A 19,063-nucleotide genomic window follows, 5' to 3' on the forward strand; every position below is an offset into this window, starting at 1 on the left:
AAAATCATTCAGTAAAAGCTGAAAAACGGATCATTATTAATATAATTGTTGTTCCTAATTTCTTGTTTTTGTTATCTATTTATTTATTTTAGTGCTTATTGCTTGGGAACTGAGCCTCGCTGCATACCAAAGAACGTGGTATGTTACAGTTAAATAGATTTATATATGCAAGATATGCTGTATAGCTTTAGCTACTGTAGTCTGTATTACTATACTGTCTTACTATGCTGTATAACTATTATAAGAAATAAAACGTAACTGGAATTTGATTTTTGCGAGTAACGCGGATTACTGATTAAACTGAGCGCTAATATTTGTTATACATTCGTTGTAGCTAATACATGACGCGTCTATTCTCAAATTGTAGACAAACCAATCGTCTCGAGATTTCAAAAACACTTGTTTGTACACAAATTGTGTACAAAATTAGCTTATGCATAATTAAAATCATTTGGGTTCGTTAACTTCGTTTCCGATTTCCAATGCCACGTATCAGCCGCATTGCATATCTAGTTTCGTGCGATGAAGAACAATTAAAAGTTTTCAAAGTGATGAATAAATGTTGGTCCATTATTAATATTCAGTTCAGCACATGTTTTCTCAACACTGTTCGTCATTGCAGGGGGTCCGCAACTGAACACACCAATCTTACCAACCTATTTGGAAAGAAATGAAACCTGTTCTAGCATGTCTGCTGAATGTCTCCGTAATCTAGAATTGAAAACATCGTATATTATCGTTTACCTCTGGATGAACGTCAGAAATACTTCGTAACGTTGAGTTAAAGTTCGGTCTTCCGAAATGAGTGATAGCTTGAAGGCCAGTGAAGAGAGAACGACCAGAAATCTTCTGAAAATGACGTTCGCATATGTACTACGAAATAAAAGCAAAAAGTCCCAATTACAGTATATTCGATTACAGTTCACTTTTGTTACGGTTTTTCCATTTGTAAGAAAAATGTTTTCGGTTACTGATAAGTGATCGGGGATCACGTTACCGAGTTTTAGCTTTGAGCGGGACTTCGTATTTTAAGACTAGTTGTTTATGAAATAGATAGGGCCAACATTCGAAAAGGTCCTCATCTTACCAACATTGTAGTTCGAAGGTCAAACTTTTCGTAGAACTGTGTTATAAAGATATGAACGGTCACTAATCCTGTTGTGTCTTTCTCTTCCACCTCGCGTATGATGTCCGTCAGCCATTCAAAGTGTTTCTGGGTGCGAGTCACCCATAGAAAATACACCTGGAGAACAAAATGATTGTTAATCATTCTAATAACTGCATGTCTTTCCCTTCAGAGTTGAACAATGAGTTTCCCCTTGCCTTATTCCTATTACAAAGTTGTTTACGTGTACTATACCTGCTTGCAGGCAAACGTGGACTTTATTGTTCCCTTGTGAGCAATATCTTTCAAAATTGAAGCAAAAGGAGTGACTCCAATTCCTCCTCCAACCAATACTGAGACTTCATAGCGATACCAGTCCTGATGACCCTCTCCGAATGGCCCGTCCAAATATAACTATCACAAACACAAAACTATGGATGATTTCAGAGCACTCGACAACCAAATTTTACGTTAGCGCAGTCCACTGTTGTCTACACCAGACGCAATTCAGCGACTTGGCGAGAAAGTTTGAAGCTGTACGAATCTTTTATTTCCTAAAACTTTTCAGACTTTTACGATTCGGAAGCAAAGCAGATTGGACTAGTGAAAGTGTTATATTAATTAAATTAAGTTAAATTTTACGACTTTTATCTTCCTCGAGGACTGAAATCGCATCGCGTGTCCAAATCACATTTGTTGTGTTGATTCTGTATAAATTTTTCTGTTTATCTTGGATAGTTCTAACCTTTCTTCTTTTTCAACAATCGTTGAATTATCCCCAAAAGGTAGAATAGCATTTCTTACCTTAGGGAATTTCCTATCCTGTAAGTTATCTCTGTTATAAGTACTTCTCAAATTCATCGTCCACGGGCCCACAGCGCGGATATGTAAGCTTAGATTTTCTTCATGAGGTGCAGAGGTCAATGTGAATGGGTGATACTCCGAACCTCCCAGATCAAGACAGGCGATTCGCACCCATTGACCAGATTTATAGTTGAAATTCACTGGTCGTTTGAACTGTAGATGGGTAACATCTATATCGAAAGATGTTAGTTATAGAAACTGAAGAAGTATGTCACATTTTTTCCATATTGCATGTTAGCATATATACTAACGCATTAATTGGAAGACAGTCAATTCAGAACTGCTTGATGCAAATCAAGTAATTGCATGAAGCTTTTTACAGGTCGCAGTACAAGATCCTTGCAATGCGTGTCATAAAAGGACCTTAAAGCTCTGTTCACACGGTCCAATTTTGCCGGACCCAGTTCCCTTCAGAAGTATGGAATGTATTCTGTTAATGATTAGAACCAGTACTGTATTACCTTTAGCAGATTTGTTGCACATGTACATTGCAAGTCAACTGACTGCACTCAATTTACTGGAGGACACGGCCAAAATGTGTGCCCATACCAATTTTAACCATGCTCGGGTATTTGTTTTCGTGGCCTGAACACTAATGAAATTATGTAGGCCAACTGGTATAATGGCTCATAATACTTCCTTCAGAAGTGGATTTGATCCGGCAAAATTGGATCATCTAAACAGATTTGAAGGAGAAGTACAATGCAGCTTACCTGAAGGTAGAAGCTCAGCTTTAACCACTGGGATCTCGACTTTTTTTCGCGACATACTTATCAGTTTGTCAATCGCAAACAACGCCGCTGGAGCGATGAAGAAGACGTGAAACAGAGGGGCTTGGACAAGATGAGCGCTACCGTGTATGATTGTTAGCGCATACAATGCGAAGTAGAGTTGATGCGTCCACCAGAAAAACTTGAAGACATTTCTTCGTGAATATTGAGTCGCAAAAACATACAATACGGCGATTACCACGCATAGAAACACTCCAGAAAGACCTTGGATTATTAGGAGATGTCATTAAAGGTTAATTGCACATTTACACATATGCGATTTCTCAGAACTTCGACTCATGCTGAAGGCAAGACGTATATTTAAAAATGTAAAATGTCATGAGCGTACACCCGACAGATTGCTCCTGCATAAACGTCTTTTTCATTCTTCAATTTCAGAAAATTACTGAAATACATGATAAAGTGCCCACACAAGTGAATCTAGTGATCTCAACATCGGAGAATTGTTGTATTGGGAACAGTGGCGTAGCCAGAACGATAATTGGGGGGGCCCATATTCATATATTCGTGATGCGCAGGTTTGATTTCTTTTCAAATCAATTGTCTTTACAGTCTGTTAACATGAATATATGAATATGAGCCCCCCCAATTATCGATGCTGGCTACGCCACTGATTGGGAATGTCCCTCCGGGGACATTCTATACGTGAATGTTTTACTCTGTGCATGATTGCATCGGATCGAGGTAGGATGAATATGTGATACATGACTGTCTGAACCTAACTTGAAATATTGCATCAGTAAAATTCGTACTGTATAACATTTCATACCTGTGACTGTTTGCCAGCAGTAATGAGTAAATGTTGGTAGAACGTGAGTCCTGAAAAAATATTTTAAAAAACATTTTCTAAATCAGATCGATACTTTTCAATCGATATCATGTACACAGTATATTATTATATACAAAACCAACCTGTGAAAGTCGTTTCGCAATAAACAGGTCATAGTAATTGGTGACTGGGTCGAGAAATGATAGAAGTTTATCGCATGACCAATAACATGCAAAGCTGGATAAAAGAAAATTTACAATCAATTAAGCAAAGTGAGAATTGGAATCAATGTGAGGGTTGCAATAAGCACATTTACCAAGGGCGTCAATCCATGCAAAAAATTTGGAGGAGAGCGAAATCGAAAAGACCTGTATAGTAACGGCGGAAAAGATTTTTCACAGAGAGGGAGCGTTTCAAGGAAGATTATGATTCACACTGTTTACCACTTTTCGCTTGCTGTCTGCCTAAATACCTGATTTTTATTTGAGGCAATGGGGGCAGATCTTGTCCTTCTCGTTTGCCTGGGCGTAGGACATACGCAGACGTTCATGCAAACTCGAGGTGTTACTGTTTTCCAACTCGCACCTACCTGTGAAAAATAAAGCCAAGACTGCGACATATTTATGAAATGCTATCGCAGAGTCAAAGGGTATCCAGTTCATGGCTTGCGTTTCGCGTAGGAAGGTGAGAGTGTTTCTGCTCATAGTTAATAAGAGAGTTGAAAAGGTGATTGACATTGCCGTTGCTGCCCCACGGGTTACACTAACACCATATCCTGCAACACGACGAACACCTGAGGTCTCTTTAAGAACTGAGTACTCTGTGAAAAAGCAGAACATCATAACTTAGAGATATGAATGAATATTGCAGGGCCAGTTCAAACGTTTATCCCTTTGTCTGCATGACCAGGGGCCAGTTGTATAAAAGGCTCGTTAACTTTTAACTGTAGTTAACGACAGAATTGGCCAATGACCGCCAATCAGAGTCGGGTATTTCTGAGTTAACTAAAATTTAACTATGCAAAATATAGTTAAAGACGGTTTTATACAAATTATAAAAATTCAGTTATAAAAATTATATTGTTAATATAGAAATTGTTAAAAATTGTTCACATGATGATAACCAGAAAAGGAATTTATTTAGTCAATACTCCAGGTTTGGCGGAAAGAGAACAAACACAAAGTAAATGAATTGCCAGTGAAGTTCCTATTCAATGTTCTACTAGAAATGTGTTACTTGTTTGTATAGATATTCTTTATGCACCAGTAAGGGGATAATCCCCTTCCCCATATTTACTTCTAAGGGCTATACCCCTGTTCTGCTCCCCCTGTATGGCAATAACATCATTCTCGTTATTTTTATAATTACCGGATAATCGCCACTTTCTGGTATCATTGTGACAATCTTATTTGATCAGTATAACAATACTGATCACCATCATCAACACTACTATTACTATCACCATTTCTGTCACCATCATTACTGTAATTTCAACAATAACAAATAACGCTGTTCCTCATCTTACCATACGCTGTGTGTGTGAATGCTCCAATGACCAACAACGTGTAAAAAGTGAGGATAAATATATGTTGTCTGTGGTTCTCAATATAGCGTGTTAATGTCACCCACTGTCTGATATGGTATGGAGCTAATTCAACGTTCATTTCTTGAGAAAGGGTGAAACCAGATCTGCCAGGAGATGCTGCACCTATTGGTGGAGATTTTACACCAAGCCTGTTGATAAAAATGAAGAATTTTAAAAGTGTAAGACCTATCCAGTAATATCATTCGGATCAGCGAGGAGAGGAGGTTCGTCAAGAGGTGGGGAGAAGGTTTGTCAAGAGGTGGGGGGTAACTACTTATGCATAAAGGCATCGCTACAAAATGCTACAAGAGGTAATGGTTGCCTCAAGCGGTTTACTGTACGAGTAGACACCGTAAGAAAAGGTTTCCGACCAATCCGACGATGTAGTAGGTTCTAGAAAATTTTCTCACTCGTTGAGGCAATCAATGGCAAGTACAACAAAAGCGTAGACGTGACAGATCTATTCAAGTATTAATACCTTTGACCGGTTACGATAGTTCCAAGTCGTTTTCTCGACAGAGTTTCAGTTTGTCTCTTCAAAGTGTCGATTGGCGCACTCTTGCTCTTTTTGGGTGACTTCGCGTGGGCAGCAATCGTGTCTGTTGCACCTGAGGAGTGGAATATGTTCGGTATATTTAATATTCTAGATATCTTCGAACAAATTAGGCTATGATAGACTTGGGCCGGGTCGATTATACTAAAGTCAAAGCACACCCTAATGCAGAAACGTGAACCTACCCTTAAACACGTTGTTAACCTCGAAGAGCAAACCGTCCTTTTCATCTAAATCCATCATAATGGCACAGAAATCTTCAAAACATAGAAACTGTTTTTCGTCTTCTCCCTCAAGCTTGAACATTGAATCAACGAGTTGGTCTAAGTGAGTGGGGTCCACGCTTGCACTGACGACATCCATAAATGACCTGTAACAAAATATGGGCAAAGCTCAAGGTTGGATTTATGTTAAAACTCTTCACGAGGGCATCTGCAACATACCTCTGGAAGCAAAATTTCGCCCATAGTCTATACAGCAGGGGCGGTTGTATCGAGCCTATTTAGCTTATACGGTGGATAAGTTTAAAATAGAAAGCAAGTCTAACGTTTTATTCAACAAGCGAACTAAATGTTTTTGACCTTAATAGAAAGATAGTGTCTACAAGCAAATATTCAGTGCATAATATTTAAGTTTACTGATTCCAGAGAATGTAAAAGTGTTATTTAATAGACCATTTCGATAATTACGTCACAACATTAACGTTTTAAATTTAGAACCACCATAAATGAGATGGATTTCAAGTTTTACTCTCACGAGCCACGTGCAAAGATGCAAAACATCGTTCTTCAACACATAACTAAAACGACCGGAAGCCTCGTTCTCAAGTTATGGCTTATTTCCACACTTATTATGTCAAAATGAAAGGTTCCTTTTCATGCGTGTGTCGAAGAACAATGTTTTGCATCTTCACACGTGGTTCGTGAGATCGAGTGAAACTAGAAATCCATCTTATTCCAGGTGGTTCTAAATTTATAACGATAATGTTGTAACGTAATTATCGAAAGGCTTGATACAACTGGCTCCAGCTATGTTGCTTATTTGAAATAATTAGAAATATTTCTAATTTACTTGACCGAATACAATAAAATCTTGTTGCCTAGTGCCGAACTAAAACTTACTTCATCATTCTTATAAAGGCATCTTTGTCGAGTTTTCCCTCTCCTGTCACATCGTACATGTCAAAGAAGAGCTTGAGCTTGTCTTCTGGAGTGCCTAGTGAAGTAAATAGTTGAGATTTGTAATGAATAACATCACCTTTGCATCATTATTATTAATAAATCACCATTTATCAAAGAATTATATTTCCAACTTCATACCATGGTCATTACCACAAAGTTACAGCGGCGGTTGTATTTTACCATCGTTATCACTCTAATTGTTACCTTTTGCAAAGATAAACATGATGTCAAGAAATTCTCGGAATGATATGTAACCATTACAATCTTTATCAGCCAACTGGAACATTTGCTCAACGAATGGTGAAGTTGCCTGCATGCCCAAGGCGTCCGCGAACTCCGTCTGTGACAGCTCGCATGCTAAAATCTCCTTTATTTCGTTGGCACTTAACTTGAAGTTCCGGCAGTTCTCAAAACAATCGAGATCAAATGCCTAAGCCATAAAACAAATGATAAAAAATCGGAATTTAATATAGGCAAAAATTTATCCATATGCTAGTGTGGTCCAGAAATGTGGTGGGTCTTATGTAGGTAGCATTCTATAATAAAATCATTAGAAAGACTATTCAATTTTCTTGTATGTATGTTCATTAGTTGATAAATAGTTTACTGAATGCAACCCAGATTATATTGGTGTACTCACTCTTGCAAATGCAGCTCTAAAGAATTTCTCCAGTTGTTGTTGTCTGGCCTCGCGTGTGACTGCAGTTGCAAACAGTTCCCTTCCTTTCAAATAGTGTTCTTGTACATCAAGGTTTAACGATTCTTGGGCAATGAATGATTTCAAATGCCGAACAAAGTTTTCTCGTTCTCCAACATCATTAAATGTAAGCACCTAAGACAATAATGGAGATTTGACCAATGAGGGTTGAGAAAGTCGCATGCATCTTTTGACTATTATTTCGCCTTCGTTTCACATGGTAAGAATGCTTCATTTTTACTAAACCGATAATTTCTCAGGCTTCCGGCACTTCCTTAACCCTAGAAAGTATAGAGCAATGATATTTACCAAATCATATTCTCTTTGTACTCTCAAAGATAAAACACTCTGTTCTCTATCGCTCTGTCGAACAGCTGTGACCCACGTCATATGTTTCAAGTTGATTATTCGTAAGATTTGGTTCCTTTTTGATAAAACTCTGATAAATGTTCCAGGACCAAGTCTGACACTAACTACACGAGAAGCCGTGGTGCCTTCCCACTCGATTGCTATAAAGTTGGACAAATTTAGTTAGACTCCGCCGGGTTTTATTTTAGTATTACCACTAGAGCTGGGGGAAATCTAAAAAAAAATTTAGATTATGTTAAACTGATCTTTTTGTTGTCCTGTAAAGTTCAGTATTCACTATTTGAGTATTTCCCTACTTTTAGCTCAAGAGAAAACGTAAATTACGTAACCAGATTATTAAATGGCTACAGCCAGGACCAATATTAGTACCGAGTGCTCGCTGGTGAAATAATCTAACGGGAATCATACACTATATACATGTAAAATTATTTTGAAGACAGAAAAATACCTGCGAATCTCCACTCGTCATCACAGTGAACGCTTTTTTTCATAGTTTTCTTACGTGAGAGGGATATTTGTTTTTGCACCTTGTTATTTCGATATTTAGCGAGACCTAGTAGAACACCGCCTGCAACTGTAACGAATTGAAAATCTTGTCAGACTTATCATTAGAATGGTTGAGACTTAGGATGATCTTGGACAAAATTTAAGATTAAATCGGAATATTCCTTTTTATCATTCAATCGGTAATATTCCATTTTAAGGGTTTGTAGTTAGGTAAAGGCTTATTTAGACAACACGATGAGTTGTATCAATTATCATTCTGACGAATGCAAAAGAGTGCCTGTGCCACAATCTTCATTCAATTTTGTTCAGGTTAGAATTTAGAGTGTCGCGTTTGTTCGTTCATACGTTCACACACGCCAGGGTACAAATCGTATACTACAAATGGCATGGTGTAAATGGGCCTCAATTAAGGTGTACAGATATTATAGCCTCTATATTAGCGGATTCTAGACATTGAATGACATAGATAACCCAGGCCAGATTGGTGGTATAATGAAAGCCTTGAAAGGTCCACAAAAACAGAAACATGTGAACCGTTCACTTAAAAATAAAGTTTTTGTTAATTTTCTTGCACATTTTTGGACCAAAATGTTTTTCAATTTGTTGCTGTCTATGACTTGAGAATATTTGGAATAGAAAGAACGTTCCACGTGTCAAATATATAAATGGAAATAAGCAAATATTACGGTAAGCCTGATTTGGTGATTTATATCAAATTTGCAAATGTGGTTATGTAGATGTAGTAAAAGGGCCATTAAATTCAGACAAAAGTAAAATATTAAATCAACTTTGGAGGCTCTTTCCCATGCACATTATTTACTCCCTTTTGTATCTTTTGGATTGGGTCTACCTTAATCATTTTGTCTCCCACCCAAATCACGAGTCATTAGGGCCTAGAGCAAATTGTCATTCGACCTGTCCACTAGGACTAGGACATATTTTAATTGGTCAAAAATTAAAATTACTAAACTACAATGTTGCCATATTCTATACTTTGTTGCATATGCTGTATTATGATGTATTAGATGTCCATTTCTGGTATGCTTTAATATACTTACTAAATGGTAACAATCCAACCAGGAGAAATGTCAATGCAAAAGAAACTTCACTTCCACTGAAATAGTCATATGTCTTTAATGGTTTACAGTCTTCTTTTAATGGTGACTCCTTTACTGGGCATTTTGCTGGCAAATGCAGAGCATATTTCATATTAAAGTTAAGTATTATATCAAAGACCATTTTATCAAGAGAATTTTAATGGTATCAACTATCAACTGTGAAAGTTTTGCATATATTTTATTCTATTACCTTTTGTAACAAAAAAGACATCATCTTGCAACTGGTTGTCTTTTATGTTTGTTACAGTTTTAATAACATCTTTAAATGTTGTTTTCTTAATTTTATCCACATCTTCCTTTGTGAAATGTCTAAAATGTATGAGTGGTTCAAAATGTTGAGTTGACTTTGAAGAAGTTTTATGATGGTCTTATAATTTCAAGATGACTCTGACATTTTCTGTCTGAAAAGGTGAAAAGATAATTGCTATCAACTAAATGTTGAGTTATTTAATGTTGTATATAATATATATACCCTGTTTGTTTGTAGTTCTCATACCAAAACCTATCTCCATCTCGTAATCTGAGAAATTGGTCTAAGATTATCTTTGCAAACAACTCTCCTGGTCCACTTTTTCCAGACTCCAACATTCCTCCAACCCAGATATCAATGTTGTTTATGTCGCTGTCATAAAGCTTTGAAATCCTTTCAAGCACCTGGTTTGGCATTTGATAGTAATAATGCATTGAGGCTTGATTGGCATTGCTTAATTACATTTTAGTACCATACATTCTGTCACCTAAACCTTTTGTTTTGTCAACAGAGATTTCTAAGAGAATTTCACTACCAAATTGGTCTTTTTGGTTTTGGTTTTTTTTGTTCAGTCGGGAAACGTATAACAGCCGGAGTTGATTTTATCCGATGGGAAGATGAAAACATATTCAAAAAGAGCATTTAATTTCAAAAAGAGAGAACTTTCCTGTCCTACCTTTGCAGGCACAACTTTAGTATCATTGTTAATAGCTTCGAAACTACCAACAGGATGTAAATTGAAAGCCTTTCTTGCAGTGTTGTAGTCAGGTAAACCATGATCTCTTCCACGTTGAATCGTGACTGCTGCTAGATCACGTCGTGAGTGCTCCAAGGGACCATAGGCGAATTCTGGTAAAATAAGATGCAGAAGTGATAGAACTTTTCAGTATATACGAAAGTCGAAGGTGTTCAGATGTTCCAGTTTTTCTTTGCGGACACATTGGAACGTGTAACGGATCGGGATTCCGCTATACTTCCAGTACAGCAGGCCACACCACTGGCTTATCCTGGCCTAGCTAGACTCTAAACTTAAATTTTGTAGTGTTAACAGAGTTCAAAAGAACCTGGAAAATCTAGGGCTATAAAAACAATAAACCTCGGTTTTCAGGCACAGAAGAACGTACACACACCCGGCTAAGGTCCAATTTCAAACTAGCCTATGCATGTCTAAGACAGGCCTAGACTCGTAACACATCTTCATACTACGTTTGCACGGTAAAGAATAAATTTAAAACCGTTCCGAGATTCGTCAGTTTCGATCTTTTGTTAACACTAGAACTACAGAACGGAACAAATTTGAAACCACCTGGCCCTAACAGAGGTGAAATACCGTGTATTACACTCCAAAAAAACGAGAGAGCGGGTTTTAAACAGTCCGTTTAAACAGGTTGAAGAGGAGTAAACGTAACCTTATAATTACAGTGGATGTTAATGCAGGACACACGTACTTTGTAGATCTTCAACAAAAATACTGTCTTCCCTCTCTGCTTTTTGATTAACCATTCCATAAAGTATTGGTTTCACATGATCGCTGTCTTTTTTGTCCTCCATTTGAATGACTTCCTACAAAGATTCAATAAAAACGAACGTCGTCCATTAATGCGACCAGCAAGCAGGAGAAGGCACTTGTCACAAGCTCATGCAACGAGAAATCACCTCAGAATTCCAATATTTATTGCACAGTCGCCAACGGTTGTATTTATTTCCAGAATAGTCACAGTCGCCAGGGTATCTAAAAAGTGTTTAAGTTTGTTTCAATTACAGAAATGTGTTCTTGGTGAGAAACGTGAGTATATAGGCGGGTATAGATAACTGCATGGTTTTGTTTGTCTTTCTTGAAATGGGGCGGTGTAACACTGTAGCTGTATTGGATATTTATATTTTAAAAGTTGTGTAAGTCGTATAGCTAGACTGAAAAACGTAGTCGTAGGCAAGGATTTTACCGGCTTTTCTAAAGTTTTAGCGCAATAGTTTGATATATAAGCTGGCGAAACTTACATCTTTACAATATCCGATGGCACCATGGTTTCGGCAAAACGCATCGCAGCTGACTGAAACATATGGCTGACTCCTGGATGAACCGAGTTCTTGTAACCTGTACAAAGATATTTCATTCAAATGTGATTACGGTCTAAAAAATATGCAAGAAAAAACCTCTCGACATTTCAGCAAAGCATTTCTTCATATACTATAACTTTCCTGGCGAGGAAAATTTTCCCATGCATGCTTCGGCCCTGCTAAGAAGGCTCCGAAATGATGAGATAGAAATGAATGGGGAGAAAACAATGCCTATGGAGAAGAAGCTCCTCAAAAACTTTTCTAAATTTATCTGCAAGGCCATAGGCTTTTATATTTAGTTCGAAACCTCGACGAATTTTTGTAGCACAGAGTTTTGGCATTTGCTTACTGAACTACATTTGATGAGATATGAAATATAAGCAGCATGAAAAATATGATTGGGCACCGGCAATCGTGGGTGACTTGTGGGTTAAACGTACTAGGAAAATTTCACTATAAGAGAGTCCTCCTTTCGTACCTTTGTAGGGGTAGTCTTTCTGTAATGTTTCGTTGGTATGTCTTGGGCTTAAGAATGCTGGCAGCCATTCATAGAGAACTATGTGCTAAAATAGATCATATGATGGTGTTATGACAATGATAACCATGCTGTAGTAGTGTAGTACCCCTCCAGTACTAACAAGCTTCAAGCTTTATTCTATTTAGTTTTCACGCTTGTAAACACGTCATGTTAACACATGTAGTTGTGTGTTGCAGTGTTCCGGCCTTAAAAACGGTCATGCAAATATTTTCTACAAACAGACTGTGGCGGAGAAAGTGAGAAGACCTTAGTATTTTTAACAAGCAAACATAATGTCACTTGTTTATGGAGTTATTCCATACTATTTCCAGTCTTCATTGAGGCTGGTTCCTTTCTTTAAAACACTGATCCGTACCTGATAAGTTGCAATGACCCATTTTCGTGCCTCGTTGAATATTTTATCGTCATTCCAGTCAGGATGTTTCGTCTTTATGTCGTCTGCCATTCTGTTATGATAACGAAACCACAATATTCCGAGGGAAAGTAAGAATGGATTCTCGTTGCCTCTGTGGTTGCCCAGTTCTAAATATATAAAAATGTTCTGTAATGCTTCTGTGGTTACTAGACAGCGTAGGATACAGTCTTACTTAGACTTTCACTCGAGCATATATGTATATAGGACACTAATGATCTGTGGTAAATTGTTATATGAATCATATAGAATGAATATTCCAAACATCATAGTTAAGTGCAGTGCTTCTTAGTCCGGTGTTCTTCAATCTTGCATAATAAACTGTGATTTGTGTGTGTGTGTGATTTTTACATGCAAATATACCTGCGTGGAACTAATGGTGACCTATTCTGGGGTTTTTTACAGTGTTCTTACTTAACAATCTTTTTGCATCCTTTATCTTATGAATAGATGGTATAGCAGGATTACTCATTGGCAATCCCATGCTATTTTCCATTGGCCAGTCGCCCATTTTGTTTGCTGTTAATTTTCCATCTTTTAAACTACGTAAGCTGTCTGTCCACGCCTTCGATGTTCCGTAAATCGCACCACCGTCTAGCCATGGCGTGGCTTCGTTGATCTGATTAAGAGATTAAATTTAGTTTATAGCTACTTTCCCCCACTGTTTCCAGTGTGAAAAATTCTTTAAATCGTATGATTAAGCTTAGGATTGCATTTGAGATCTGGATTATGGTCGGTTTTATAGCAGGTTAGTTTCGGTGATTAGATTATGATATTGGTGGTTAATTGATATAAAAGTTAATCCAATCCTTACCTGTTGTCTCGGTGTATTTGGTGATTGTCCACTATCGGAGTGATAGTTTGATCGAGAGAATGGAATGTATTCATAATCATACTTCTTTTTGCCTTTTGGAACATGGATGTTCATGTACTCTGGGGGACATCCTGGCTGACTGGTGTCCACGATCTCGTGAGCAACATGTTGAGCTATACATTAGAAAGATGAAAAATAGAAAGATGATTTCGGTAATGATGCAGTCCCATCATTGATAGTTTTTTTTTCATTCATTGGTTGATTGAGTATCATTGATTGACGTGCACGTTATAAAACAAGTTAATTAAAATATAATTATATTTATACTGTATATGAAAACCACTCACCAAAAAAGACCATCATTACAGAAGCATTACGGAATGATTTTCGTGATCTGGTGGCGTCATCTGACATCAACGTGCTACTAATCATTAGGGGATTGGGGCGATCTGCTCCTGAGGGTTGGTAGACACCATCTTCGTAAACAGGAGGAGATACTCTTGACAGAGGGGAGCCTTGAAATTATAGTAAAAAAATGCTTTATTAGAAGATGTAGATAGACCACGCATCCTAAATCATCACAGACTGTTCATCGGCTAAGTTACAGCTGCCATAAAGAATTTAGAATTTAAGAACAGCGGCATAAGTATAAAGTATTCTCCTGAAGGTGATTGTATGATGGTGTTACACTTTGGAATGTTGAGTATTAAAATCTTAACGATTTACGGGTTTTCTGCTTCTATGCTGTATTGCCATGGTTCATAGAAGAATTTATGCTGGTCAAAAATCAGTCTTTGTGCAAAAATCCGTCTTTTAGCAGTTTTGCAAAAATACGATATCAATTGCTAATTCGTTTCCAGAACCATTGCCCGTATGCGCAAAGTCGCTTGATCATATATTTTCATCTTGGTCTTAGAATTGATTAATCGTCGGTAGTATTCTACACTAGTTTTCGCGGGTCAGAAGTGTTCATTGTAAAGTCTTATTTACTTGTCGTTCACCATTGAAGCTGTGTATGGTTGGATGTTGTTAATATGGAAATGCAACACTCATTTACCATGAAATGATTGTGTTTTTGACTAAATGCCAAAAAAGCGAAAAAAACTTGGTTATATTGCTCTGAAAAGCGACAGTACCTAGTTCAAAAGACTCAGATTTTGAAAATACTCTTTGCTTGTATAACTTTGGTGCTTGAAGCATCCGGTAGATGAACTGCACGCTATTGTCTCCGAATTGATATAGTGTATATATAATTTTGTTCAGAGAGATTTCCTCTCGCTTCTAACTGGTAGAATCTCAATTATATTGGTCGTAAAATTCCAATTAGGAACCAAAACAATGTAGAGACCCCTTCAACAGGATACGAAGAACATTTTAAATCTAAATTTAGGTTGAGATGACGACAATGAAACAGCTATCATTATAATTCCTTTAAAGTATTGTAAAAAACACGAGGGAAATTATTCAAAATGCTTTTTATTTCATCCCTAATTAGTTCCTGGGTTCCCATTTATCTGAATTAATAGAAAGATTTAAGGTACAACATTGAAAATCAAGCTGTTATTCCAATGGAATTTTCCCATAGGAATCGCTGTTAAGTTATTAAGATTGCCCACTCAATGAGTTTGAGTGTGAGTGAGCTTTAAGAATACTGGCGTTTAGCTAAATTCTAGCAGATTCAAAAATGCACGATTCTTATTGGCCAATCCTAGAAAGCAACCATTTTATAATTCTTGCATTGTCTGAGAAAAAAGGAAACCATCAAGTTTCTTACTCACCAACGGTTCCCCACGAAGGGTTAGCGAGATTATTAAACCATCCGTCATACCGTTCATACTCTTTTGCACTGTCATCACCCAACACAACTAAACATCAAGAAGATTGACATTACTTATATTTCTACGATCACGCATTTGCATACTGTATGCGTATATATCAATTTAGAACTTAAGATTCAATCTCAAGTTTACTCGATGAAGCGAAGTAAGTTTATTTCACCTGCAAACAGAGCGCCAAGACACACCAAATGCAACCATCTTGGAGATTTCGACATGTAGTTGCTCTGCAAATAACAAGCTAGTTTTGTAAAATACTTGAGTTGTATTATTGAGAAAAAGCCATACAGTTTAAATGAACTTTGTTCAGTTCAGCATCAGGTAATCAATTGTCAAACAATAAATGATGTGAATTTGAATATAATTGATTATATAAGCTAAATTTAAAACAATTCCTAAAAAAGCTTTGTTTTTGCAAAGGTTCTTATTAAAGAACATCGTTCTGGTGCCATGGTGATTTTGACATCATTTAAAACATCTGATGATGAGAGTTCTTTGTTTTATTTAGGTTCATGTCTTCCGCTTTTTATGATAAGTTTATATAAATTTATCATTTATCTCCAGTATCGTTTTCTCATATCACAGTAAAACTTCTTCATAAAAAAGGTAGTCCATCGCGTTGTATTGGAAACTCGGAGATCATCGCATTGATTTACCATCCCATTACAAGAGGAGGCTTACATTAACTGTAGCCAAACTGAAGCTAACTTTATAAAAACTAGATGATTCTATCATAGAACAAACACTTATTGGGTAATCTCGCTGATTATGGGAAGACATTCCTTTTGATCAGCAGAATCTTGCATGTAGTATTGATTTAAACTTCCTAGTTCCTACATTAAATCCTTAAAAAAGGCGGTTATAGTATATGACATTACGCCATAAATTTCATTCGGTTCTTCAAATATGTTTTAACCGATACGATCAAACTGTTTTTATATTTCGGACGGTGCCCCCCAAAGATCCATTCCATGACGATTTTTGATTTTCACCGCGTCCATGTTGTTTTTGTCGTTAATGAATTATAAATGTTGTTCTAGAACCTTAAAATTTCGCAGTTATGGCGGTAGAGTGCTAACATATAAGTGGCAAATAGTATCGTCCAAAATATATTTTACTGATAACTCAAAGTTGATTAAAATTGTGGATTTTCTTATGCACGCACGTTTTCAGTTACAGTTTCGTGAAGTATTAAAACCCCAAGGCACATTTGTCACATGTTGAGAGATAAAATATTAAGTAATTTAGTAGCAATTAGGTGTAATGGTAAACGTTAATCTACAGTATATTTAAGCTGCAAACAGTCTCAAACTATCTCTTTGAGGTATCAAATCGCTATAGTATATATATATATATATATGAGATTGTAAAATCGTACCTTATATGTTCCTGTCGTTATATAGCGAAAGCTACTCTCGACCCAAAATGTAATATCGTCTTTCAACAAGCTTTGTTATATTGGCCTTGTTTTCACGCCAGTCTGAGCTTTGCATAAAAATCCCAATTCAAGTATCTATATACGAATCTACGTTTCTCCAAGGAATTTCGTTAGGAGTATCCAAGCTATCTTTCTTCATTTGCCCCAGTGGAGGTCAGCTTGAATTGGAGGCCGCGTTGTTCAAAGTTTACTCCTATATATAAACTTTAAGAGGTTCGGGTGTTCATCAAAGATCTTTTAAGTGAAATATAGTTTCCTGTTTTAAGACAGTGATTTTTAACCACAATCTGATTCAGGTATACGTATCGTTGGGAGGTTTTAATTTTTTGCTGGGGGTGTAGACGTCTGTAGAAGGCGACCAGGAAGTACTTTAATTCCGGCATAATCATGTAGGTTTTACTGGATATCATTGTGAAAGAGGTGCATATGGTATGACTTAACTATAGAGTTGTATGTTCTGGAATTTCTGTAGGTGACTGACACATGCTGGATGTGCCTGTCCGTATGATACCAATGTCATTATTAACGAAGGCATCAATTATGGCACAATTTACAATTTTGGTACTATATGTTCGATTATATTAAGCCAATTTTATACTTGCGTGGGCAATTTATTGGATTGGAACAATTATGTAGGCCGCTCTTGTTCTAGGAAAATTTAATGTCAATATCGTACGTGTTGGTGATCATGCAAATACTAAGTTACGAAATACTCAATTATTTTATCCGCTTTCACGGTTATTTCATATACGAATAACATTTGATTCATTTCCAATGCAAAATTTCATTTCTTCTGATTGATTATATTCAGACGCCGATCAAATGATACGTTTTCAATAAACGACTCACTGATCTTTATTAAACCCGTCGGATGAGATGTCGGCGACCTCTAACATGCTGGCATTCCCCTCTTATTAGTCCACCTTATTGTAAGCTTTTACTACGTCCGTTCTTAACACCATACACATGTTTCAACTCCTTTGGTTATACTTCATTAAACCTGAGCAAAACTACGTACAGGTAGCTATGGATAACAAAAGCCTTCTGTGTCGGTTACGACTTCCCTTAGTACACGGAGGTAGAAATTAAATTTTAATAAAGCTCTATTGACGAAAGCAGTTTGGTCGAGTTTTGTTTGTTTTAGGCAGTTGTTATAACGATTTGGCTGCACTAGTGCCGGAGACCCCGGCAGTCTGAGTGAGGGAGTTTATGTGAAATATCATTTTGCAGCAAATTAGCCAACTTTTAGTTTTCAGTTTTTAAAGTTAAAAAAATGTTATAGTTATTTTCATTTTTTGTCCTGGAGCCAGTTGTACAAAAGACTATAGTTAACTTTTAACTGTAGTTAAGGATAGAATTGGCCAATCAGAGTCGTATATTTCTGAGTTATAGGATTTAATTATATATGCAAAATGTAGATAAAGAGTTTTACAACTGGTCCCTGACACCCTGTACAGTGGGTGTCTCAAGAAAAACGAAATCGATTAAATATTGACTTACTTGCCGTAATGGATTAAATATTGACTTCAGCGATTTGATTTTTAGATAGTAAGAAAGGGAAGTTTTTTAGCTTTCTAGAAACATCTTTTCAATGTCATAATAGTACGAAATTCATGACCAAATAATCGTGTGGTAAACCACAGCAGTCGAAAACCACTGCCGGTTGGAGTGTACACGCATTAAAGAAGACAAAGCTTATAATAAATTTGCTTTGTTTTACCTTCAATTGCAGGAAAAGTTTATCTTCGTTCACTAATTTTTATTTTAATAATATTCGATCATTTCTCCATCTTATGAGCTGAAGAAAGATGTCATTGTCGGGAAGCTAAATAACCTCTATTTCATACTGCTTTTCGATTTAAATCATTAAATTCATTATATCCCGTCTGGTGATATCCATTTTATTGATATTGGAATACCCTTAGTTATTTTAGGGCGAATTTAAAATGGAATTGAGGGGATAACTATAGTTTTTTAATACATGTAGTGTTAACAACAGTATATTGCGTTACTCCCAGTGTCTGACATCAAGGACGAATTAATGAAATGATCTTTTGTTTCCGCTAATATACTTACGTTTTTCTAGATATTTTTATGAAGTGGTGTGGTATTTTGAGGGTTTTTTTTCTCCGCATGCATGTGTGTGGTTTTACTTTACTTTGAACTTGCGGCAAAGTCA

General features: G+C 36.7%; 1 protein-coding gene across 1 annotated transcript; it reads right to left on the minus strand.

Moving 5' to 3' along the window:
- Window positions 1-41: 41 nt before the first annotated feature.
- LOC114531757 (dual oxidase 2-like) lies at window positions 42-17,335 on the minus strand. Its single transcript, XM_028553378.1, has 32 exons — window positions 16,825-17,335; window positions 15,610-15,673; window positions 15,390-15,476; window positions 13,959-14,126; window positions 13,612-13,784; window positions 13,212-13,416; window positions 12,741-12,907; window positions 12,326-12,410; window positions 11,788-11,884; window positions 11,446-11,521; window positions 11,238-11,352; window positions 10,466-10,638; window positions 10,012-10,193; window positions 9,730-9,848; window positions 9,480-9,605; window positions 8,363-8,488; window positions 7,855-8,054; window positions 7,489-7,680; window positions 7,053-7,278; window positions 6,789-6,882; window positions 5,853-6,037; window positions 5,593-5,722; window positions 5,055-5,263; window positions 4,119-4,349; window positions 3,673-3,766; window positions 3,530-3,579; window positions 2,683-2,964; window positions 1,910-2,139; window positions 1,361-1,519; window positions 1,088-1,243; window positions 745-873; window positions 42-656 (listed from the first exon to the last, which is right to left on the minus strand). The coding sequence occupies exons 2-32, from the start codon at window positions 15,662-15,664 to the stop codon at window positions 534-536; spliced, it is 4,644 nt and encodes a 1,547-aa protein (XP_028409179.1). The 5' UTR covers window positions 15,665-15,673; window positions 16,825-17,335; the 3' UTR covers window positions 42-533.
- Window positions 17,336-19,063: the final 1,728 nt, after the last annotated feature.

Source organism: Dendronephthya gigantea, unplaced genomic scaffold (assembly GCF_004324835.1).
Source record: "Dendronephthya gigantea isolate DGI-Jeju-01 unplaced genomic scaffold, DenGig_1.0 000074F, whole genome shotgun sequence".
Classification (NCBI taxonomy): Eukaryota; Metazoa; Cnidaria; class Anthozoa; order Malacalcyonacea; family Nephtheidae; genus Dendronephthya; species Dendronephthya gigantea.